Here is a 25,306-nt window from a genome sequence, read left to right as displayed (position 1 = left end):
ATACGAATATGGGCTAATAATTTAATTAGTACTTTGTTAATTAATTTATGTGAATGAAGAATGTATATGGTATTTGAATGGGCTTGTGGGATTTAGCTCTCCCACCCACACTATCACCTTATCTAATAGTTTGCCGTTTTTCTTTCAGATCAAGTCATCTTCTTCAGACCGTCAGCACCGGTTGTCAAGACTGTTTTAATTTAGAAGAATAATTTAACTGGAATAAGAGAGGAAAAAAAGAAAACTTTGTTTTAGTGTCGAGTACAATCCAAAGAACGATTTTATTCCCTGTTGTTTTGAATTTTACATCAGTGAGTTTCAATGATGAATTCCTTAATCGTCTACAATTTGTAATGGATATTTCTCCAGTACCTTTCCAGGCAGTTCACAGCACTTTCTTCTCATGGGAGAACTGTGTACTGTCATGACACCGTCCTCTGGATTGGCGTGTTTTGGTGCACTGTCTCGCTCCTTCCTCCTAGGGCCTTATGTGGGACGACATAAAACGTCTACTGTTCAGGTTAGTAACTTTATTTTTTTTTTTTTTTTTTTTTTCAAACAGAATTTATTTTTAAAATTATAAAGTTTGACTTTTTAAAGTGGCATTTTGTTTTGTTTTGTTTTTTTTCCAAAAAAAAATTATTTTTAATATTATAAAGTTTGACTTTTTTAAGTGGCATTTTAGTAACTGGTTGGTCATAACACACAATACATATATTGATAACAATTATTGTTTCTAACTGAGCGACGTTTCGATGATGGTTGTCTCGTATTTATCAATTAGGGATCTTTCGTATTTATGACGCAAGGGTTGTCCTGTCTTTATCAAGGGTTCTATCGTCTTTATCAACCAAGGGATCTCTCGTTTTTATCAACCAAGGGTTGTCTCGTCATTATCAACCAAGGGTTGTCCCGTCTGTATTAAAACATCGGTGGTATAATAAACCAGTACTTGTTATCCATATAAGTGTGTTGTGTTATGGTGTATGTCATTTGAAATGAATAAAGCACTTTATAAGTACTTCATCAAAGTATGTAATACGTGTAGTGGAATATATCTGAAAATGTTACACATCTTAATCCACCTATAAAGTGTTTATTTCTATGTCATTTGTCAAATATTTCTCTGCCAAATCAGATCGAATCCAAAGTCACATGGGTTATGTTTCTTAAGTAAATGAGGTTTTAACGTTAAGGTATATCTTTTGAGAAATTGAATTTGGACACTAAAATGACGCGTTCTCTTTTGGTTTGGAATTTTGATAAGAACACCTTCCCGCTGCAGCTGTTGTTGACATTATGACACGGGCTTGATGGGCTTCAGTCCAGAGGTCTCCACCACAAGGGGAACTGTAAAGTTATAATATCAATTGTGAATACGGAATCGAAGTCCTCTAAATTATATGTTTAAAAAGGGGGCAACAACATTTTAATATGACCTTTGCATATTAACCAAAGAAAAACGCCAAAACTTTATTCTTGTATGCATATATTCAATTTCAATATATCGATAATTCTAATTTGATTATTTGAAGACAACCACAAAAAAAACCCGGTTATCGAATTTCTTATTACATGTATATATAAAATTTAAATAGGATTACTATATAATTTATTTTATATCGGATCTAAAGGACATTCTCATCAAACTGTATATATGTATATATATGTATCTATATATGTATCTATATAGACCCGGCTTAATGATAGTAGTAATAATTTATGCCGTTTACTGAATCTCTTGATAAGCAACTCGCTGTTTGGTCGCGAGACGCTCATGCATAATTGGACCTAATTAACATTCCTTTCTATATTGGGCACGGGTTAATGGAGTTATCTCATTATGACGCATTGTTCTACTATTTCCGTTACATAAAACTAGCGTGGATATCTCCAATAGATTAGAATGGCTCAATGAAACTGTCATCTTGCATTCTCTGCGGAGATATTTCTAAGACAAGAGACTATTTCCGCTAAGGAAGCTAACTCTTGACAGACTTTTATTCAGGTGCCCGATCCACTGTTTAACCTACACACATACATACACACCCTGTAAAAGGCTCGAATACCATACCACGCATCTCAACACAAACGTTATAGTATCGGCTCGGGTGAATTTTGTTTTGATTTTTTTGGGTTGTTTTTTTTTGTTTTTGACCTGTACCCTTTTGGTTTTTTTAATTGTTTTGTTTTGTTTTTGCCTGTAGCCTTTTTTTTTGTTTTGCTTATGAGTTTTATTTTTATTTTTCAGGTGAATAATATTACAAGGATAACCTATATCGTAATTCTCCTCATAATGTTGGCAGGTTCATGTATTGCCTCGCCAAGGATAGAACCGACAGAAGAAGGGTCAGCTGTGTATTTTAAAAGTAGATTCTGTCAGCCCCTCTCCGAAAGCGAGCTAAAACGTAGAATGGGTGCGTCGTTTGACCGAAGTCGAATGTCGCCGAATGAGGACGCTAATAATAAGCGCAGTGCGAGTGATAGTGACACTGATGGGTTTGGGGATGAGGGCGAGGAGGATGGGGAAGTGAGTGAATATTTTGATACGGAGGACCAAGAAGTGGGTGATGGTGATATTATAGACTATTCAGAAGGAGCAACGGACAATAGAGACGAACATCCGCATCCAGCGGATCCTACGACGACACACACGCCTATTTATAATTTTATGCGGAAAAAACGGGAAATAACAGACGACGATAATACTCTACAATTACTACTTAACAAAGACAAAAAGGCGGACGATGAAGTTGACCTTCACCTCCAGCTCTTACTCAGTGGCAAAAACAAAAAAACTAGAAGACAATTGAAAAAGAAACTAAGAGCGAAAGCCCGAAAAAATAATTTGTTTAAGAAACCGCCCCCGTGGGAGTGTAAAATGGATTCAAAGTGGCAAAGAATGAAGGTTGGGTTTTTTCCCACGTACGTTCAGACAGGACGTTGTCTTACAAATAAGTGTTTTTATCGGTTATATGACTGTATTCCAAAGAAATACGCTATTAAACTGTTAAAACGAGACCCAGATCAGTGTAACCCTCTTCCCACTATAGGACTAAATGCCACGTATGAAGAACGGTGGTTTTTCGTCAGACATTACGTGACAGTGGGTTGTGATTGCTCTAAGAAACAGAGGAGAAGAAAGGGAAGGTTCTAAATGACCCATGTGCTATAGCGGACGGACTCCCAGTGTTTTTAAAACTTACTTTTTATTACCCCTAATCAGATGGTGCAATCATAACGAATGGGCATACCGCACACAAGTGGTGTGCTAACAACATACGAACAGGACGTTATTTAACTTTACAATATGGGTATTTCGTGATTTCGTTGTTTTTTTTCAATAACGTCGCCGCCATTCTTGTGTTCACCCCCAGGCGACACAGCGACCAGTTCTCTCTGTGCCGTGTATCTCTAGCCTTTTATAGCGCGCTGTATTCTGTGACCGTAGCTTCTGAGGTTCGGTAAAGAGATATACGGTTTTAAATCGGAGTCGTAAGCGAGCTGTCGTATACGTCTACTTATACTGACTATCCTCAGTATTTAGTAACTAATCGACTATACAGGGAAGAGGTGCAGATTTGTTGAAAATTAAGAACATAGCATTTTGACACTATTGTTGACCTTTTATGTGTACGTTATGCTTTCTATGTTATAGTGTACGTGTACGTGACGCGCGGACGCTCTTCTTCGTACGATAACTTGTACGAAAAAAGGCCATTCATTATTTATGATACCATATTTAAAGCTATTAATTTTAACATCGTTACAAAATATAAATCTAAAAAAGCTGAATTATGTCTTGTTGTGGTTTTGTTCGCCATGTTGGGAGATTTTCCTCCAGTTCGTGACGGGTATACTAAACAAATACCGTCATTGAGAATGGATTACTGAGATGAGAGAGAGAGAGAGAGAGAGAGGGGGGGCTTTAACGTCCACTCGACACAAACTAGGTCATTTCGGGACTAACATATGGGTTTAATTTTAATTCAATTATTTGCTTGCGCGTAGGGGTCTTTAGCAGTGGGAGGAAATCGGAGGACCCGGAGAAAAACCCATGAGGCTGGACAGGCGATCTTACTCCTTGTCACGTACAACGTGGGGATTCGAAAACAGTTGACTCAATGACAGACCTTATGATACAGCACGCCCCCCCCCCCCAAGGCCCATTGAGAATGAAATACCAAGATGAGAGAATATATAAATATATATGTATTATATACCCCCTGTACAGATTATTAGTATTCAAGATATTAAAGATACATTATGTAAGATTTAGATAAAGAGCTAGCCATTCTTGCTATAATAGTTCGAAAATAGATAATATAAAATGAATAATTTGAAAATTTCATTCAAATTACTCTATTGGGAGCGAAGATATTAGCCTTTGTCTTTGAATGTTTGACAAGACGTGTGTAATAATTTCAACCACCGTGCTGGTGTTCGAAGCTAAGTCTCGCTCCTCCATTTTTAGATTAAATCAAAATATGGCTGAACCGTTCTAATCTATTTAATATCGGAGAAATCCGATGCCATCGAGAGTTGATTATGGCCTGAATATGTTTATTAATGTATAATTAATAATTTAGATAACATTTCAGGCCTAAAGAAAGACCTGCAGGAGGCAGATTTAGCTCTTGCATAATGTATGTTTAAGTTGTATTAGACATCATTATTAATGTGACGTCATAATGTATGTTATAAGTTGTATTAGACATCCAATCCTACCAGCTATTTTAAAATCAAGTCAGCTTTAAGCGGCTAATAAAGTGTGTCAGCGTCACGATTCTCGGAGTCACGGTTGCTAAGGGAGTAAGACGTTGGCTCGCTAGCCTGGAGGTCGCGGGTTCGCTGGCGGTGATGGTCGAAAAAGTTCATCGGCATTTTCTGGCGTGGTTTCCCCTTCTTGTCAGTGGTGCAGGGTGGAGGGCCTGACCAGGACAACTGTCTAGTCATTCGGATGGTACGGAAAACCGAGGTCCCGTGTACACATTGCGTGGACGTAAAAGATCCCTTGGCAGTTGGAATTCTATATAAGAGTAGGCCATAGTGCCTCTGTCAGTGAACAAGTTCCCTCTTAGCACACCGTATAGTGTATGCCCGTCTTCTTTACTAATTTAGCCCAATGGGAGCAGAACACACCAGGTGGCAGGAGGTTCTGGAAGTCAGATCTAAATATTAAGGCCACCTGCAGATTTCGTCAAGGTCACGAGATGTAAACAGGGTTACGGCATGTGCTTGTAGCCGAGGATTGTGGGTTAGGGTTAGCTCTAGCCCTGAGCTTGACGGAATCTGCAGGCGGCCTTAATATTTAGGTCTAACCCGGTCCCGAGTTCGGCGGGATAATCCAGTCAGACAGACTGAATGGAACACTACGCTGCTAATAAAGTGAAGAGTTCAGTGGAAGACACGATCTAAGTCATATTTTTGTCTTTTCGCATAAAAGGCAAAACAGGGTCCCGAAATTTTAACTAAAGATAAAATCCAAATTTTAGTAGATACTTCAATTTTGATTGGCTAGGCACTACAATCAGTCTAATATTATCCAATCAAATTACTAAAATTTGGATTTTATCTTAGTTAAAATTTCGTGAAACGGGTCCCAGACTTTTAGACGAGAATATTTGACGCGAACAGAACAACGAGTGGGTTTAATTACAACTTCAAAATGATGTTTAATACGAATCATAATTACCAGTACAACAACTGACTTCCACTTTTCAGCCAAATTAAGGTTAAATAAAGGGTACGATGGACTTGTATTTGTCCGGGAGGCCATTTCAGGGGGGGGGGGCTTGGTTTGATGTGACTCTCATCGTTTTTACCTGAAATTGATTGTTCCACAGAAAGCTTATACAGTTTGCTACCAGATGGCGCCATTAACTGGGGTACGTTGAAAAAGTGATTTAGATCGTTCTTCCCCGGGGCTCTTCATGTGTAGCAATTTTAATTGATAATTGAACAATTTGATTAAAACATAGATCTAAATTTCGTTTCGTTTTTTTTTATACTTTCGATGGCCTCTACTACATGAAGATCTGACCGGTTGTAGTGGAACTTCGCGTCAGGAGTCATGCGAAGGGCCTTGACCCTATGACGTCACACATTTGACTAACTAATCAGCATTGATGTTTCTAGTGGGTTACCCACAGTTCCGAGCAATTCACACCAACAACTTGCCGTAACAGACCGTGTCATTGGCTAGTCCTTCATACCACCCAGAACCCGAGTTATATATATATATAACACTTCCAGATCCTACTGTAGTAAAGACAAGTAAAACGAAAATTTGAACTATAAAAAAAACGAAACGAAATAGGATCTGTATTTTAATCTTATGGGAAATCGAGGGGGATCACGGTGGCTAAGTGGGTAAGACGCTGGCTCGCTAGCCTGGAGGTCGGTGTTCGATCCCTGCATTGGCCAAGAAAGTTCATCCAGATTTCCGACGTGGTTCTCCCTTGTTAGTGATGCATGACGGAGAGCCTGACAAGGACAGCTGTCTAGTCGCTCGGGTGGGACGAAAAACTGAGGTCCCGTGTAGAGAGACAGAGAAATGGGGTTTAAAGTCCACTCAACACAAACTAGTCATTTCGGGACTAACATATGGTTCAATTTTATTTCAATAATTCGCTTGCGCGTAGTGGTCTTTAGCAGTGGAAGGAAACCGGAGGACCCGGAGAAAACCCACAAGGCTAGAGAGGCGACCCTACTCCTTGTCACGGACAAGCGGGAAATCGAAACTACGCCGCTTGATCCAATGTCAGACCTTATGATGCAACGTGCACGCGTTAACTATTAGGTCACTGGTGGACGTTAAACCTCCACGCTTTAATCCCCGCTAACATGAACGAAGTAAGATTTCCGGGGGTTGGATGGCCGAATGGTTAGCACGTGAGCGCTGTATCATACGGCCTGTCATTGAGTCAACTGGCGTGGTTTCGAATCCCCGGTTGTACGTAACAAGGGGTAGGGTCGCCTGTCCAATCTCGTGGGTTTTCTCCGGGGCCCCCGGTTTCCTCCCACTGCTTTTGACTCCTACGTGGAAGCGAATTATTGAAATAAAATTAAACCATATGTTAGTCCGGAAACTCTCTCTCCCTCTCTCTCTCCCTGTTCATGGATAATAATGGCCAGTGACAAATTGTAAAGAAGCCCACATGTTAAGAAAGAGTCATCATACCCCTCCTCGATCCTACACGATACCATTCACTAATACGAAAGCTCAACTGGGACAATATATGTGGTGAGAGCGAGACATAAAGTAATATATTGAAACAACACGAGGGACGTCAGTATATTACGCAATGTCTTAAAGGCTCAATACCACTCTTGTTGTAACTGAATAATATGTCCCAATCTTTATTCTGGTCAACAAATTGTACTATTTTACAATGTCCCAATTAATTGATGGTACAATAAATGATTTGAAAATCCTGGTGTAAAGCTTTTCAAATGTTACTTGGATTTAAAAATATTTTTGAACCCTCTGGACAAGTAAAATAGGATTTCATGAATAATTTACAACACAGGTAGGACACTAACACATCTAGTACTTAAGGCTATTTTTTATTTTCTGGAGCTGTCAAGCCATCAAGAGTGTTATTATCCCTTTAACTCGAGACCATTAAACAACTTAAAATACAGACACTAAATCGTGCTTTGCAATGAAATACGTCACGCGGGTCCAAAATTTCAATTAGTATAAATAATGTACACTGGGCACATTGCCCGTACCATTATTTGAAATAATGGAACGCCAACATCAAAGCATGACGGAATTTGAGTTAAGATGGCCACGGCAGGGATGAAGGTCCATTTTTCTTCAAACAACATCGAATCAGGTTGTTATTTTCTAAGATAACTTGTGAAATTGGTAAACGGGATATTTCCGTTTTAGATTACCACATAATTCCTACCTTCCCACAAGACAACTTGTGAAATTGGTAACCGAGATATTTTCGTTTTAGATTACCACTTTCCCACAGGATAAATTGTGAAATTCGCGAGAGAAATATTTCTGTTTTCGATTCCCACCTTCCCACACTCACTCATTTACAAATTCCAGGTGGCAAGTTTTTCGCGACACCTATATTGATATTAACTTGGGACAAACTTTAATTATCATCTCCAGGCTGACAAAAAGGAAGCAGGCTTCGAAATTAAATTCACAATTATTTCACGAATTATTCTGCTGGGCTAATGAAGATGGACATGAACGAAATTTTACCATGAGGCTACGGCTTACTCTTATATCGAAAGTGGGGTTTGATGGCTGAATGGTTAGCACATGCGCGCTGTATCATAGGGTCTGTCATTGAGTCAACTGGCGGGGTTCGATTCCCCGGTTGTACCTGACATCGAGTAGGGTCGCCTGTCAAACCACGTGGGTTTTCTCCGGGTCCTCCGGTTTCGGGACTAACATAGGTTTCAATTTTATTTCAATAATTCACTTGCGCGTAGGGAGTCTTTAGCAGAAGGAGGAAACTTGAGGCCCGGAGAAAACACACGAGTCTCGACGGGCGACCCTACTCTTTGTCACGTACACCCGAGGAATCGAAACCACACCAGTTGACTCAATAACATACCTCATGAAGCAGCCTGCACGTGCTAACCATTCATTCCCCATCCCCACCCCCACGATAACAGTTTGTATGGTTTGGTTTATAGTGCACGCGTAAGACCCCTGGTCCCCACCAAGCTCTCCATCCACCCACCATAGGAAAGAAATGCAGCTTTATGTTAGCTATATTTTGTCACAGCGAGTCACTGTTTGATGTATTTTGATCAATGTAGAATTCGGCGGATAACGTCATATCGTAGCACAAATTAGAAATAAAATGAAATAAAATGGGGTTTAACGTCCGACCGTTCTGCTCCGACTTTGCGAATGAAGACAGGCATACGCCATACAGTGTGCTATAAGGGCACTATGGCCTACTCTCATATCAAATTCAACATGCCAAGGGGTCTTTTATGTGCACGCCAATGTGTACACGGGACCTCGGTTATTAATCCCAAGGGGAAACCACGTCGGAAAGTCCCGATGCACTTTCTCGGCCAATGCACTGATTAAACACGCTACCTCCATGCTAGACGAGCCAGCATTTTACCTACTTAGTCACCTTGACTTCCTTCACAGATTGAACATGTAAAAACATTTATTAGAATATTTAATATTGCGAAACGGAAGTATAAATATTTATTTAGACCTTAATCCTAACGGATTACCGCCTTTAAAGTACATGTAAAGGTTTAAAGGCACCGTCCCGATTTTAACACAGTCCCAGAACTACAAGTCTGTGTACGTATGAAATTTAAGCCCCAAAATATAGAGGAAGGGTTTATTTAACTTGTCTCAAAATTCCAGTTCAAAATATTGAAGTGAACGTCAAAACCGCTCATCCGGATTATAATTTCAGGTCAACTGCTTCATTGGGTGACCTGATAATCTATTGCCGCTCCTTTAGAGGTCTATACAGTGAATGACCCACGTGATGTACTTGATAACGAAAGGTAAATTTCACCTATACATTGTCTTGATAAAATAAAAATCGGGTTTTATCCAGACACCATATAATACAGTTTGGGACACCGGTTTCCATTTCCAGATGAAGATTGACGGGTTTAAGTTGTTTGAAAACGTATATTGAGTTAGTTGCTCGGCTTGAAGTAGAGGATTTTAAGGCTTGTTAACACAAAATTAAACAGTTTCATTCTCCAAAATATAATCGGGATTGGCCCTTTAAAAGTGATGTCTTTTCATTGATCCATTGATTAATAACTATTTCAACTCTCGGCCAAATATAGGCATTCTTATTAATAACATAGTTTAGTTTATGTTTTTATGTTTAAGACATATAGGCTGGTGAATACGTCAGTGATTTCCGGTTTCTGAAAAGTTCAAACAGACCAACTCCAGAGAAATATATTAATCACTAGAATATTTTTAACCGCCATAATACCAGAATTTTATGACAACGAGTCTGGTCGCCTACCTAACATAGTGGGTTTTCTTCGGGTCCTTCGGCTTCTCGCCCCCCCCCCCCCGCTAAAGCTCCTATGGGCAAGCGAATTACTGAAATAAAATTGTTACTCCCAAAATGACATATAGGAATGTGAAAAATACGTCCAGTTACAAAGATCAGCAACTTTTGATAAGTTCATCCAGAATTTCCGGCGTGGTTCCCCCATACCAGTGTCGCAGAACGGAGGGCCTGATAAGGACAGCTGTCTAATCATTCGGATAGGACGAAACTCCGAGGTCCCGTGTACACATTGGCGTGCACGTAAAAGTTTCCTTGACAGTTGGAATTCGATATAAGAGGAGGCCGTAGAGCCGCTGTCCGGGCCAATTTTCCCTCATTGCTCACTGTATGGCGTATGCCTGTCTTCATTAGCCCAGTTCGGAGCAGAAAAGTAGGACGTTAAAGTACCCCATGGTTGAAGTGAGGGATTAGTCAATAAAATGGTCTGTTGCAGCGAGTTCTTGGCGTGAGATGCACGGAACTGTGGGTATCCTACTAGAAACATCAACACAGATTGGTTAATCAAATGTCTGACGTCAAAAGCCGCTCGTATGACTCCTGACGCGACCCCCCACTACAACTGGTCAGATATTCAAATAGTAGAGACCATCGAAAGTATAAAAAAAAAACGAAATGTAGATCTATATTTTAATCAGATTGCTGGGAACACTTGGTTTACTAACTAGCGTCTTACCCACTGAGTCACCGCGACTTCCTACACGTTAAGGACGTCCTGTTTCTTTTTATAACCATTTTATTTGTCACAAGTCATACACAGCTAATCATATCGTGTTCCGGCACAATGACCCGGAAATTCGAGTACGGTCAATATGATTGAAAAATTGTCCATCGATGAGAGAGAGAGAGAAACAGAGAGAGAGAGAGAGAGAGAGAGATTAAATTGAATTGGGTTTTAACGCCATACAGTGTGCTATGAGGGAAATTTAGCCGGCAGCAGCACTATGGCCTACTCTTGTATCGAATTCCAACTGTCAAGGGATCTTTTAACGTGCATTCGACACCAATTAGGTCATTTCGGGACTAACACATAGTTCAATTTTCTTTCAATAATTCGCTTGCGCGTAGGGATGTCTTTAGCAGTGGGATGACACAGGAGGACCCGTATGAAACCCAGCGACCCTACCCCTTGTCACGTACAACCGGGGAATCAAAACCATGTCATTTGTCTCAATGACAGACTGTATGAAAATCCTTTGAGGAAATTTAATGTCGGTTTCATTATCACTTCTCCTCTTGATCTAACGAATATTTGGTGACGTATTTTCAGGATGGGGGACCACAGTGACTGAATGGGTAAGACGCTGGCTCGCTAAACTGGAGGTCACGTGTTCGACCCCTGCATTAGCCGAGAAAGTTCATGGGGATTTCCCCTTGTCAGTGGTGCAGTGTGGAAGGCCTGACAAGAACAGCTTCCTAGTCGTTGGGATGGGACGAAAAACTGAGGACCCATGTATACATTGGCGCGCACGTAAAAGATTCCTTGGCAGTTGGAATTCGGTATAAGAGTAGGCCATAGTGCCGCTGACCGGGCAAAATGTCCCTCATAGCACACTGTATGGCGTATGCCTGTGTTCAGAGTCCAGTGGGATCAGAACAGTAGGGCGTTACAGCACCCGAGTTAAGAAAGCATTCTTAGATTTAAAGGGGCATTATGTAAGCTTAGATATAGAGCCGACAGTTCTCCCTATAATAGTCAAAACAATAGATAATGCAAACAGAATATGCTCAAAATTTTAATTATACTGCTTTTATGTTAAATTATCCATCACAAAATTTATTCAAATCCACTAAAGATCACACGCTAACGATGGGGTCGAGAGTTGTTTATGGCCAGGATAAGTTAATTAATGTCTAATTAAAAATTTTGAACATTTCAGGCCTAAAGAAAGACCTGCAATAAGCAGATTTAACTCTTGCATAATGTATGTTTAAGTTAAGAATTTACTCAACTTCCAATCACTGTTTATGAGAAATATCTTTGGTCCAGAAACACAAAACTTTGAACGTTAAAGCACCCTTGGCAGTTGGAATCAGTGTTTAAAATTTACGTCGGTCCGTCGGCCCAGCGCCGATAAATAACTTGGCGGGCCGACATTTTTTTATTTTGAAGATGGTGGGTCGGCCCTGTGAGCCGACTGTTTTTGTCGGGAAAAATATGTGTCATGGATATTTTGTTCATGGTTCCATCAAATTCTCCTTTGAAAATATTTATATTGTCCCTATCCGTAATATATTTCAACCAGATATTTAACTGTATTTCATTATCGGAAATGAAAATAAAATTGTCCACCGAAAGAAATCGTGAGTGAGTGAGGTTGTGCTTGCAAATATCAGCACGCTCCCAGAGTTAGGCAGAATATTATTTAACCATTTTGATCAAGTATGGAATAGATGAATGTGTGTTCCGATAGTATGCTTTACGTACTGTCTTGTTTGTCTTTATCCGATATTGAATACACACATGCATAATCCGGCATATTATAATTCCTTCAATTGTGAAATCCAAACGTGTGCTACTAAACTAGGTCAGTCCATCTACTGTACTGTCATGAATCCAATAATAAAAATTCACATGATATAAATTCTTTGTCTTGTAAAAATGAAATTGAAAAAGCAGAGCTGAAAATTCCCTGAAAGCCTAACTACTGGTAACAATACAATTCCAGTGATGTAAAAACGAGTGGCCTTTCCCGCCATTCTTTCTAAATCTCATGATTTACTAGCAGACTTGATTATCAAGTCTATTTCTTTAATGACGATTTCACTACCGGAATGGAGACCCAAGTCTTCGAAAACAGGCACGTACAATATGTCAAATATAGAAAGAATAAAAAAGAGTTTATGGTTTCCTAAATATCGACTATCCCAACGTGTGACATCAGGTCAGTTTAATAATGATAAAAAATGATGTGTCGTCTATCAAACAGCAGTGATAGTTTACTTTCATTTTGAAAGAGGTCACGGTCTTTCATTTTACAGTTCCACACCCCATGATGAATGAAACAAATAAAATGATTGTTGCTACCGTACAGTAAATTTAACATGTTTATTGAAATGTAAGACATTAATCTATGTCTGGAAGGACCCGAAGGCCAGTTTTATTTCATTTCATTCAAATGAACAATATTTTCTGTTTATTTTCGGAGAGTGTAAAGGGCCATTTTAATCCGTAATCTTCAGATTTCTATGTGAATGGAATTTCGAGATATTATATTGTCAGTACTAATAGACCTATATATAATCATTAAGATTATTACAACTACAAGTAAATATTTATTTATTACAGAAAAAATAAATATCAAGTCTGGGTAAAATAGGGGTGGAATGATTTTTATTTTTCTATACACGAAGTATTAACATTAAATCCTTTAAAAGTTAAAATTGTAATGTGTACAGCCAATCAATATTGAATACATATTTTAACTTTTAAACCTGTCCCAAATGGCTAGAACTTAGAAATACAGGCATTTGGGGTGGGGTAGTGTACGTGTGTTTTGTTAATATTTATTGGGCCCACAACTTAATGTTAAGACCTACAACTTTCGTGAATGGCGTCTACCAGCGAGTCCTATTGGCCTACAACTTTTCTTGACGAATTTTATACACTGGTTGGAATGCGATTTAAGAGAAGGCTGAAGTGTCGATGTCCGGGCAAAATTTCCCTCATAGAACACTGTATGGTGTATGCCGGTCTCGATAGGTCAGTCGGTGCAAACACAGTAGGACGTTAAACTCCATTTCACCCATCCTTGATTTAAGTAGTCAATGGTGCAGGACGGAGGGTCTGTCAAGGAGAGATGTCTTGTCCTCCGGATGGGACGAAAATCAGCGGTTGTGTGCACACATTGGCGTGCACGTAAAAGATCCTTTGGTGTCTATCCGCTTTAATAATATCTTTATTTAAGAAGGGTAAGGGATTAGGCTGTGGGAGCCTTTCTACCATGCTGCCCTTCATGAAAAATATAATACAATAGATGATAGAATAACAAATAAAAGAGAGGGATGAATAGGAGTATAAAATAATCAGAATGAAATTATAATACAAAAGATGACAGCACCAAAAGAGACAGATATAATAACACATCCCCCCCCCCCCAAGAAAAAAACAAAAAAAAAACACATATAACTAACAATAGCAAAAGGCATAAAAATACATTATTTTATATATGGGCATACATGTAGAGGGTACCAGTATTATTCTTTAACAGTAAAATATTTAAGAAGTTGTTTCTTGAAAGAATTTAGGTTAGTGGTCAGTTTTACCCCAATCGGTACAGAACAGTAGGAAGTTAACCTTATTTCACTCACCCCTAATTATTTATGTTGTACAATCAACGAGTGCTTAAAAGTGAAAATGCGTATAAATTGTTCATAAAATAATAAAAATTAGCATAAAAAACCAAAATAGCTAACCGACGTGATAATAAATGGTGCTAAAAAGTGAGAATACGGCGTGAATTAAAAAAACAACAAAACAGGATAGCAAGGAATAGAACACAATTTTTATATGGCTAAATCTGTTTATTAAGGGACCACGGTGGGTAAGTCGCAGGCTCGCTAGCCTAGAGGTCGCGTGTTCGATCCCTGCATTGGTCGAGAAAGTTTATCGGGATTTTTTCGGCGTGGTTTCCGTGTATACATTGGCGTGCACGTAAAAGACCCTCTTGGCAAGTGGAAATCGATAAAAGAGTTGGCCATAGTGCCACTGCCCGGGCAAAATTTCCCTCATTGCACGCTGTATGGCGTATGCCCGTCTCATTAGCCCAGTATAGGAGCAGAAGAGTAGGACGTTAAACCTCATTTCATTTATTAAGGCTAACCCAATTTTGTCAAGGTCGTTAAGATGTAAAAAAGGTTAGGGCACGTGATTGTTGGCTAGGATAAGCGTTGGGGTTAGTTCCAAGGCTAGGATTAGGGTTGGGATTAGCACTAGACCTGTTTACATGTCGTGACCTATGACGAAAAATTGAACTGGCCTTATCTTTTAGCACTAACCGTTCATATCTTTGTTTTCTATATTTATACGAAAATACGGCGTGAATTAAAAAAAAAGATAGCAAGAAATAGAACACGATGTTCATATCTTTGTTCTTCGTACACGTTTTCCTGCTAACAAACCACGGTGATATCGATCTATCGATCTATTTATAGTAGATAAATTAATATCGGGAATCGTTCAAGTTCAGTACATCGTATCATATCGTAATATAATTATATAAAATAACTCAGTGGATATCTGATCTCAATATTTTATAGAGTTGGTCTAAAAATATCAGCCGCCATTCTGGGAAGAACTCATGTAAGTTAATCAACCGTGGTTTCCATTTCGTGTGTTTGACTTGTTCACAAACAAAATAAATGGAATGGGTTTTAATGCTTCGTCAGCACGAGAGAGAGAGAGAGAGAGAGAGAGAGAGAGAGAGAGAGAGATATGGTTCGGGTTTTAACGTCCACTCGACATAAACTAGGTTATTTCGGCACTAAGTTATGGTTCAATTTTATTTCAATAATTCGCCTGCAAGTAGGGTTGTTTTAGCAGAATGAGGAAAACGGAGGACACTGAGAAAACCCATGAGGTTGGCCACGGCGAACCTACTCCTTGCCACTTACCAGCAGTGAACCCAAACTCATTGACAGACCTTATGAGAGAGAGAGAGGGGGAGGGAGAGAGAGAGAGGGAGGGAGAGAGAGAGGGAGGGAGAGAGAGAGGTCATTTCGCCACTAACACATGGTTACATTTTATTTCAATCAATCGCTTGCGTGTAGGGGTCTTTCTTTAGCAGTGGGAGAAAACCCACGAGGTTGGACAGACGACCTTACTCCTTGTCACGTACAAGCGGGGAATCCAAACCACGACAGTCCTAATGACTCAATGACAGACCCTGTGACCTAAGCAAACTGCCCCCCCCCCCCAACACACACACCGCTTCCCCACCTCAATTTCCAGACAGGCATATGTTATTTCTGTGGTTACATATGTAGCGCAAGACAATTTGCCGGATTTCCAACAGTTAGTCGTTCTTTTACACGAGTGGACCTCGGTTTTTCCTTCCTTCCTTGGCAACCCCATTCTGCACGCACGGGTCCATCTATTTCATTCTTCGAGAATAGATCTCTGCCCTAAATGGCCGCCATGTCCAATAAAATTAGTATATTGTTTTGTAATGCGGTTCTACTCCGTTTCGCCTCTGACATCCACACACAGACTAAATAAAAGTTGTTCGATTTTAATATGTAACAGGCATTGCCTGAGTAGAGCGAAGCTGATTATTGTTAAATATAAAACCTTCATTCATAATTAATTTTCTCAAGTGATACAAAAAATATTAAATAATTTAGTTTTTATTGAGATCTAAATTTTATACATTAATTTTGTTTTTAAAAAAAAGAACAAAAAAGTGTGAGAATTATTTTCATTGACGTAAAAAATATGTGACGTCATTGATTAGACGCGTCATAGAAATAGTTCTATGAGGCGCGTAATCTCGCTTGGGCGAGATTTGGTGGATAGAATTATTTTTGTTAGTTACGTGATCTCGCTTGGACGAGATTTGGTAAGTTGACATGCGCATTGCCTGTGGGTGACATTTTCAATTACGCTCCTGTGTTACCGGAAAAGAGCTTTGCACAAGCACCGCGCTTCGCTCTATATTAAATGGAAGCAGAATAAATACTTCTCAAAATTCTCGGAAAATCCGGATGAAATTTATCGGCCAATGCAAGGATCGAGCACGCGACCATCAGGCTAGCAACCCAGCGTCTTACCCACTTAGCCACCGTGGCTCCCATAAACAGACGGTCTGGGAACGGGACTCTTTGCTAAAATATCGCCGGATTTGGAATCATGGTTTCAGGCGGAGGTCAGTCTTTCGAGCCTTGCATTGGCCGAGAAAGTGCATCCAGATTTTCCGACGTTGTTCCCCCCCCCCCCTTGTCAGTGATGCAGGGCGGAGGATCTGACAAGGACAGCTATCTAGTCGTCGGATATTACAAAAAAACGAGGTCCCGTGTACACATTGGCGTGCACGTAAAAGATCCCTTGACAGTTGGAATTCGATATAAGAGTAGGCCGTAGTGCCGCTGTCCGGGCAAAATGTCCCTCATAGCACACTGTATGCCGTATGCCCGTCTTCATTAGCCCAGTCGGAGCAGAACAGTAGGACGTTAAACCCCATTTCATTTCATTTCCGGTTTCAGGCGAGAAGAGCCCTTGGGATTTTTAAACCTGGCTGTCACTTGTCAGGGGTTGCCATAGTGCCGCTGCCCGGGCAAAATATACCTCATAGCACACTGTATGGCATATGCCCGTCTTCATTAGCTCAGTCAGAGCAGAACAGTAGGACTTTAAACCCCATTTCATTTCATTTATTTCCGCTTGTCTATCATGACCGTCCAGACAAAATGACGTCATTCAACCGATCATATAGATTTGAAAGCATCATATTTTTTATCGTGGGTGGTATATACACTATAACACAGTTATCTATATCTAATATTACTCTGAATTGAACACAGATCTTTTTTGGCAAAGCACTCTCCTCCAGGACTACGAATGTATCAAATTATTGAAAAACGTTTCCTTGAAACTCCCACGTCGAATTTAATCTGGTCTTTTCAAGAATATAACCGTTACATCTTGTGTGAATGGTTTCTTTATTGATTATGATAGAAAGGCTGTCGTAACATGTTATTAATGAAATTAGGGTGATAGGGCATTTTAAATACTCTTCCCGCGAGTGAAATTAGGCTCTACACATCTCCGTCGACAGAGATCTGGAACAACTTTCCAGCCGCCTATGGACTGCTTCCAACGTCAGGGATGAGTGGGCCTACATTTTTTTTTGCTCAGATCTTCAAAAAGCACGTCCAATTTCCACGGAACAATTAGTCTAATATGAAGAATTTCAATTGGTGAAGTTAATGTCTATAATTCATTACCAGCAGGGAGTCGAGACTTCAGTCGTGTGTGGTTAACTTCTCGATTCCTTTTGCCCCCCTACCGCCCACGCAGATATCAACGATTGTTGTTGAATCGGTAGTAGGAGATGAAGTATACGATTGCAATGTCGGGAAATTAAACATTATACTGCTCTCTGAAAATGTAATCACTTATCATAGAGATCGATGCCAATAGATAGTTTGCGTCTTATTTGTAGCGATGACTAATAGCACCAGACAAACCACATTCACCCTAATAATCACTTTATTTATACTGAAGGAACCGCGGTGGCTCAGTGAGTAAGACGTTGGCTCGCAAAGCTCGAGGTCCCGTGTTCGACCTTGGTGTTGACCGAGGAAGGCCATCGAGAATTTCCGGCAGTGGCACAGGACGTAAAAGAGCCCCTGACAGTTGGAATTCGAAAAAGCGTATGCTGAAGTTCCACTGTCCGGCCAAAACTGACCTCATAGCGAGAGAGAGAGAGAGAAATGGGGTTTAACGTCCACTCGACACAAACTAGGTCATTTCGGGACTAACATATGGTTTTAATTTTATTTCAATAATTCGCTTGCGCGTAGGGGTCTTTAGCAGTGGGAGGAAACCGGAGGACCCGGAGAAAACCCCCGAGGTTGGACAGGCGACCCTACTCCTTGTCACGTACAACCGGGGATTCGAAACCACGCCAGTTGACTCAATGACAGACTTTATGATACAGCGCGCGCACGCTAACCATTCAGCCATCCAACCCCCCGACCTCATAGCACATTGTTTGGTGTACGGCTGTCTTCATTAGCCCAGTCGGAGTAGAATGGTAGGACTTTAAACCCCATTTCATTTCATTTCTTTAATGTTTTTGACAAACCATATTCACTCTATTAATCCTACATCCGTGGTGACTCAGTGAGTAAGACACTGGTTCGCTAACCTAGAGGTCCTGTGTTCGATCCTTGTGTTCGCCGAGGCAGGCCATCGAGATTTTCCGGCAGTGGCGCAGGACGTAAAAGAACCCTTAACAGTTGGAATTCGATATAAAAGTAATAATAAAATAAAACCAAGTACGAACAATCCAAACCATTAGACAGAATTCGAAGTCCTAAAAAAACGGTATAGGCAAAATAGTGTAATAAGGCAAAATAGTGTAATCAGCATATGGACTGTTCACCATGTACAAAATACACGACAAACAGTGGTAACAGGTGTCCGGAAGAGTAAGCTTACCCTGCCTGGCGCCACACCCGCCATAGCTGCATCCAAACTATTAGGCGAAATCTCGGTAAAATAGCGTGATTGGCCAATGGACTATCGGTATGCAAAATGCACGTGATGAACAGTGTTAACGATGTTAGTAGACAAGACATTATCAGGGAGATTGTATACGCGTCAATTAAATATATCTAGAATAATAGCCGAGAGAGACATGTTATATTTACCAATCAAATTAATATGACGCCCATAAAACTTTTTAAAGGTTTTAATAAGTTTAGTTCGCAAGTATCCTTGTAGTTGAAGCTTAGATGACAAATGCCTCGATCTACTTAAAAAATTAGAATAAAATGAACAAGCTCTCGCGTAACGAATTAGTTGAGACACAAACACTCCATAAGCTGGTGATATTGGAATGTTACTACTAATAAATGGAAAGTTAACAATCGGAAAGTCAAAGTCATCACGCTTATCGTACAATTTAACACTAAGTTTATGGCAATTGTCAAAATCGAGACGCAGATCCAAGTAGGAAGCATAATTGTCACTGTCAGTAGTGTTTTTAATTTCGAGCTCATCAGGATATATGAATTCTACATAATCATTAAATTTTGGATTATTCAGTGATAGAACATCATCGATATATCGATAATTAGCGCCGCTGTCCAGGCAAAATTTCCCTCATAGCACACTGTATGGCTGTCTTCAATAGCCCACTCAGTGCAGAGAGAGAGAGAGAGATGGGGTTTAACGTCCACTCGACAAAAACTAGGTCATTTCGGGACTAACATATGGTTTAATTTTATTTCAATAATTCGCTTGCGCGTAGGGGTCTTTAGCAGTGGGAGGAAACCGGAGGACCCGGAGAAAACCCTCGAGGTTGGACAGGCGACCCTACTCCTTGTCACGTACAACCGTGGATTCGAAACCACGCCAGTCGACTCAATGACAGACTTTATGATACAGCGCGCGCACGCTAACCATTCAGCCATCCACCCCCCCCCACCTCCCACTCGGTGCAGAACAGTGGGATGTTAAACACCATTTCATTTCATTTGTGATAAGCATTTGTGATAAGATATAAATCCAATTTTCAACTTTTCGAAGATGTCGAAATCGTTATCAATAAGTTCTTTTAGATCTATCCGTTTATCAATGAAAATGTTTGAGCTATTCTAGGTAATCAAGATTAAATCACAAAAATAAAATGTGCGTGTAGGCTATCTATTTTGCTGAATGAATGAATGAAAATATTCCGTTAAAAGACCTTTCAAACACATTTTTATATATTTTTTTGTTTTTTAGAATCCTACTTGTTTGTGTGAAGGTTATGAAATGAAATGAAATGAAATGAAATAGGGTTTAACGTCCTATTGTTCTGCTCCTATACTGGGCTAATGAAGACGGGCATACACCATACAGTGTGCTATGAGGGAAATTTTGCCCGGGCAGCGACACTATCGCCTACTCTTATATCGAATTCCAACTGCCAAGGGATCTTTTACGTGCATTCCAATGTATACACGGGACCTTGGTTTTTCGTCTCATCCGAAGGACTAGTGATGGTTATGAGATTGTGATAGGTTGCTGATAAAACATAAAACAAAAGGCTTTACTCTCTCTCTGGGATGTGGGCGGCATAGTGGCTAAATGATTAGAGAGAGATAGAGAGATAAATGGGGTTTAACCTCCACTCGACACAAACTAGGTCATTTAGAGACTAACATATGGGTCAATTTTATTTCAATAATTCGATTGGGTTCTTTAGCTGTTGGGGGGGAGGGGGCGGAGGACCCAGAGACAGTCCACGAGGTTGGACGGGCGATCCTACTCCTTTTCATGTACAGGCGGAGAATCGAAACCCCGCCACTTGACTCAATGACAGATCTTGTGATTTCACGCGGACGCGTTAACCATTCCGCCACCCAACCCCCTGGCCATCTTGTCAGTGATGCGGGACGGAGGGTCTGGGTAGGAACAGTGTTTATTCGTTCGGATGGGGAGGTTACAATTCAATGACGAGTAATCGAAAACGCCACCTTCCGGGCAAAATGAACCCCGAATTACCACAGTGAATGGCGTATACCCCGCTTTTCCGAAAACCTTGTGAACGCGATATAGGCTATATTGTATAAAAACACAAATTTATATGGAAAACAATGACTGGGTTTATTTCACACTACGTTTCAACAAGTTCCTTTTGTCGTTCTCAAGTAAGTAACGACAGTATAATGGTGTTGTTGTTGTTTATTCCAGATTTAACGTCCAATACATTAAATATGATATTATGGACAGGTTGATTTAATTAAATTATTTACACTTGAAAATTGTTAAAAACACAAATTTTAAAAACAAGGTCCTCGGATAATAATAGCAACAAAAACAATAACTAATATGAAACTATCAAAGGGCTAATAAAAAACAACAATAATAACATTACAAAATAAACATCAGAGATTAAGGATTAATTAAGATATGAATCCATTTAAGGGCTAATAAACAGAGCAGTAATTCAGGATTAATTAAGATGTCATAACTACTTGGAAGTTATAATCCCTCGTCTCTATTCAGTCCAGGTTTTAAATCTCTTGATTTGGATGGCTTCTTGTAGTTTTCTGGATTTCTTATTATGAAGTTGTTTATTTAATACTTGGACTTCAGAGTAGTTGACTTGGTGGCGTTAATTGTTCAGTTTCAGGTGTTCATAAACAGCGGATTTGTTGTCTGTGCTTCTCGATTGATGTTGTTTCAACCTCTTAACTAGTGGGCATTGGGTTCACCGATGTATTTCTTCGAACAGGAACATGTGATTTGGTACACACAGCCCTTGGGTTGTTTACCTGTTGAGGATTCCGCCTTTCCTTTGGCACCAAGGATATCGTTTAAGACTTTCATACCGGCTTCTTTGAGGATCCTTCGTATCTTGTAAGAGATATTTCCTTGAAATGGTACTGAAATGGCTATCGGGAGATCTTCTTTAGGGGGTCGGGCATTGTTTCTGTTGTTAATGGTTGACGTAATGGTTGTGAAGCATTCGGATCATGACAGCATGAACCTTAACGGAAGGAATTACAGTCAATGTGAGTCAAATCGTCTCGAATCATGTGATGGCAAGAATCATGAAGGACACAGACCACTCTATTAATTCAGCTCGCTGTTGCGACCGTACGGCGACCTGAAAATGAACAAGGTCGCCGGCTAACGTGAACACAACGCGAGAAAATTTCCCCCAAAATTACAAACTTGAAAAAAGTCGCGGCGTTCTCTTGGCTTTCCAGTTCAGATCGCGGAACCTTACGGTTTGTTTTGAACATGCTTAGATTTGGTCCGGACAGCGGCACTACGGCCTACTCTTATATCGAATTCCAACTGTCAAGGGGTCTTTTACGTGCACGCCAATCTGTAGACGGGACCTCGGTTTTCCGTACCATCCGGACGACTAGACAGCTGTCCTTGTAAGGCCTTCTGTCCTGTATCACTGACAAGGGGGAACCACGCCGGAAACATGGATGAACTTTCTCGGCCAATGTAGGAATCGAACACCCGACCTCCAGGCTAGCGAGCCAGCGTCTTACCCACTTAGCCACCATGGCCCCTAGACCAAAAATAAGTGTTGTTTCTTATTATAATTATGTATATTTAATAGAAAGTGATAATTATAAGATATGTATGTATTAACAAACTATGATAATTTAATATGAAAGGTAATACAAACTGCTAATTACAAGATTTCGTAATCTGTCTATGTATATTAATAAACTGCGATAATTTGATTTCAAATTATAACTTGACATCATTTATTCCTTGCGGGCTACGAGGTTAAATCGATTTGTTAAGGCCAGCTCAATCTTGCTCACGGTAGCTTAGATTTAAATGAGGTTAGGGCACCTGATTGTTGGCGAGATTGTAGGTTAGAGTTAGGAGGTCGCGGGGTCGATCCCGGAATTTTCCGGCGTGGTTCATCCTTATTAGTGGTGCCTGTTCTAGAATTAAATTTGCAGAAGGAAAAAAATAAATAATATTGTGAGTTAATTAAACCGCATCGATGTCAACCCACTCTGTGATTTTTGTGGCCTAGCGAATATTCACTGCTGATCAGTGTGATGTCAACCCTATCAGTGATTGTAGTGGCCTAGAGAATATTCACTGCTGATCAGTGTCATTTCATCCTTATCAGTGATTGTAGCGGCCCATTGACTATTCACTGCTGATCAGTGTGTCCTATTGTATTCAGGATAATAACTATTTTTTATCCAGTTTGGTATATGGGCACGGAACTTCAATAAACAAAATGAAATGTCTGATGGCAGTGATTTCTTTCTCCCGACGGAATGCTAGAGGTAACTCTGGGTTCCTGGAACTTTCTGGTATGACTTTGCCCATTAAGCTTAATTAAAGACTTTGCTACACCTGTTGTCCGTATTTTAACATGGCTACTGCCAGCGGATCTTTTATGTGCAGGCCAATGTGTACACCTGACCTCGGTTTTTGGTCCCACCCGAACGACTATACGTTTTCGCTTGCCAGGCCCTCTATCCTGCACCACTGGGGATGGAACCACGCCGGAAAGTTCCGATGAATTTTATCGGTCAATGCGGGGATCGAACACGTGACCTAATGATATGACTAAAAATTAACATATAAATACGTGGACTGTTTGTTCATTCTATACATAGAAACCTTTAACCTTTAAGCCCATAGTATTGGGGGGGGGGGGGCGAATGGTTAGCACGTGCGCGCGGTTTCATAAGGTCTGTCATTGAGTCAACAAGCGTGGTTTCGATTCCTTTGTTGTACGTATCAAAGAGTAGGGTCGCCTGTCCAACCTCGTGGGTTTTCTCCGGGTCCTCCGGTTTCCTCCCACTGCTAAAAACCCCTACGCACAAGCGAATTATTGAAACAAAATTAAACATATGTTAGTCCCGGAATGACCTAGTTTGTGTCGAGTGGACGTTAAACCCCATATCTCTCTCTCTCTCTCTCTCCCTCTCTCTCTCTACCCCTCTCTCTCTCTCTCCCTCTCTCTCCTCTCCCCTCCCTCTCTCCCTCTCTCCATTTTATGATTTACTAGTATTCGTGGATTTTCTTTTTTTTTAAAATCTGAACCTGTAAGGATTGTAAGATAATACTGAAAGATTAGATTTCACTATAAAACCGGGGATATTTAGGTCCATTCTATATTTGATCACTGGTTAATTGGCTTAAGGGGAGTCTGAGTGCTTAAAGTCATCAAATGTGTTTATCACACGCGATATGCCTGCTCATAAATTGCTGTTACTGTGTGTTGACAGTATAAGGAGATTTATATGCTACATTTCACTTGAACAGCAGGGCACCTAACAAATGAACGAAAATATACAGTCAGTTGCTATTTATAGAATCATTGAATATTGGATATTTGGACAAATTTTCCTTTAATAAACCATATTATATACCGATTATGGAAACGAGTTCCTTTTTAAGTAGTAGACGTTCTCTTTGTCCTATTTATGTTTGGTCGGACATTAGATAAATGCAAATCCTAGTGTTAAAGTCTCACATCACACATGGCTACGTATGATTGAAAAGAAAATGATGAGGATAGAAAGCAAGAAAATTGCTATTTCTGCCAATATTTGATTTCTGTTAACATCTTGTTGAAGCCTAAAAAAAAGACTAACGTAATGGATGCCAGAACAATAAATTCTCAGGGAGAGAGATAAAGAAAAAAATGGGGTTTAACGTCCATTCGACACAAACTAGGCCATTTTAGGACTAACACATGGTTCAATAATTCGCTTTGCGCGTAGGGGTCTTTAGCAGTGGGAGGAAACTGGAGGACCAGGAGAAAACCCACGATGTTGGACAGGCGACCCTACTCCTTGTCACGGGGATTCGAAACCACGCCAGTTGACTCAATGACAGACCTTAAGATACAGCGCGCACGTGCTAACGATTCGCCCCCCCCCCCCCCCGCAATTAAATCTCAGGGAAGATGAACTACGGATTGTTCGATTGTGTAATATTATCGTTATTTAACGAGTCGTCCGAAGATGTGAGCTAACACATACGATGTGAAACCAATCGTTACTATGCTATGTTTCCACTATCACGATTCGTGCTACGATTGAAATAG

General features: G+C 40.2%; 1 protein-coding gene across 6 annotated transcripts in view; it reads left to right on the top strand.

The window, feature by feature from the left end:
* LOC126819722 (uncharacterized) overlaps positions 1 to 3,795 on the top strand; it is a 94,839-nt gene extending 91,044 nt beyond the window's left edge. For all 6 annotated transcript variants that reach the window (XM_050547928.2, XM_056100598.1, XM_056100599.1 and 3 more), the window contains 2 exons: positions 149 to 520; positions 2,252 to 3,795. In XM_050547928.2, coding sequence (XP_050403885.1) covers positions 404 to 520; positions 2,252 to 3,157 — 1,023 coding nt within the window. In that variant the 5' untranslated portion in view covers positions 149 to 403 and the 3' untranslated portion in view covers positions 3,158 to 3,795. The remainder of the gene's footprint in view (positions 1 to 148; positions 521 to 2,251) is intronic.
* Positions 3,796 to 25,306: the final 21,511 nt, after the last annotated feature.

This window comes from Patella vulgata, chromosome 4 (assembly GCF_932274485.2).
Source record: "Patella vulgata chromosome 4, xgPatVulg1.2, whole genome shotgun sequence".
In the NCBI taxonomy this organism is placed as follows: Eukaryota; Metazoa; Mollusca; class Gastropoda; family Patellidae; genus Patella; species Patella vulgata.
This window is presented reverse-complemented; position numbering and strand designations above follow the sequence as displayed.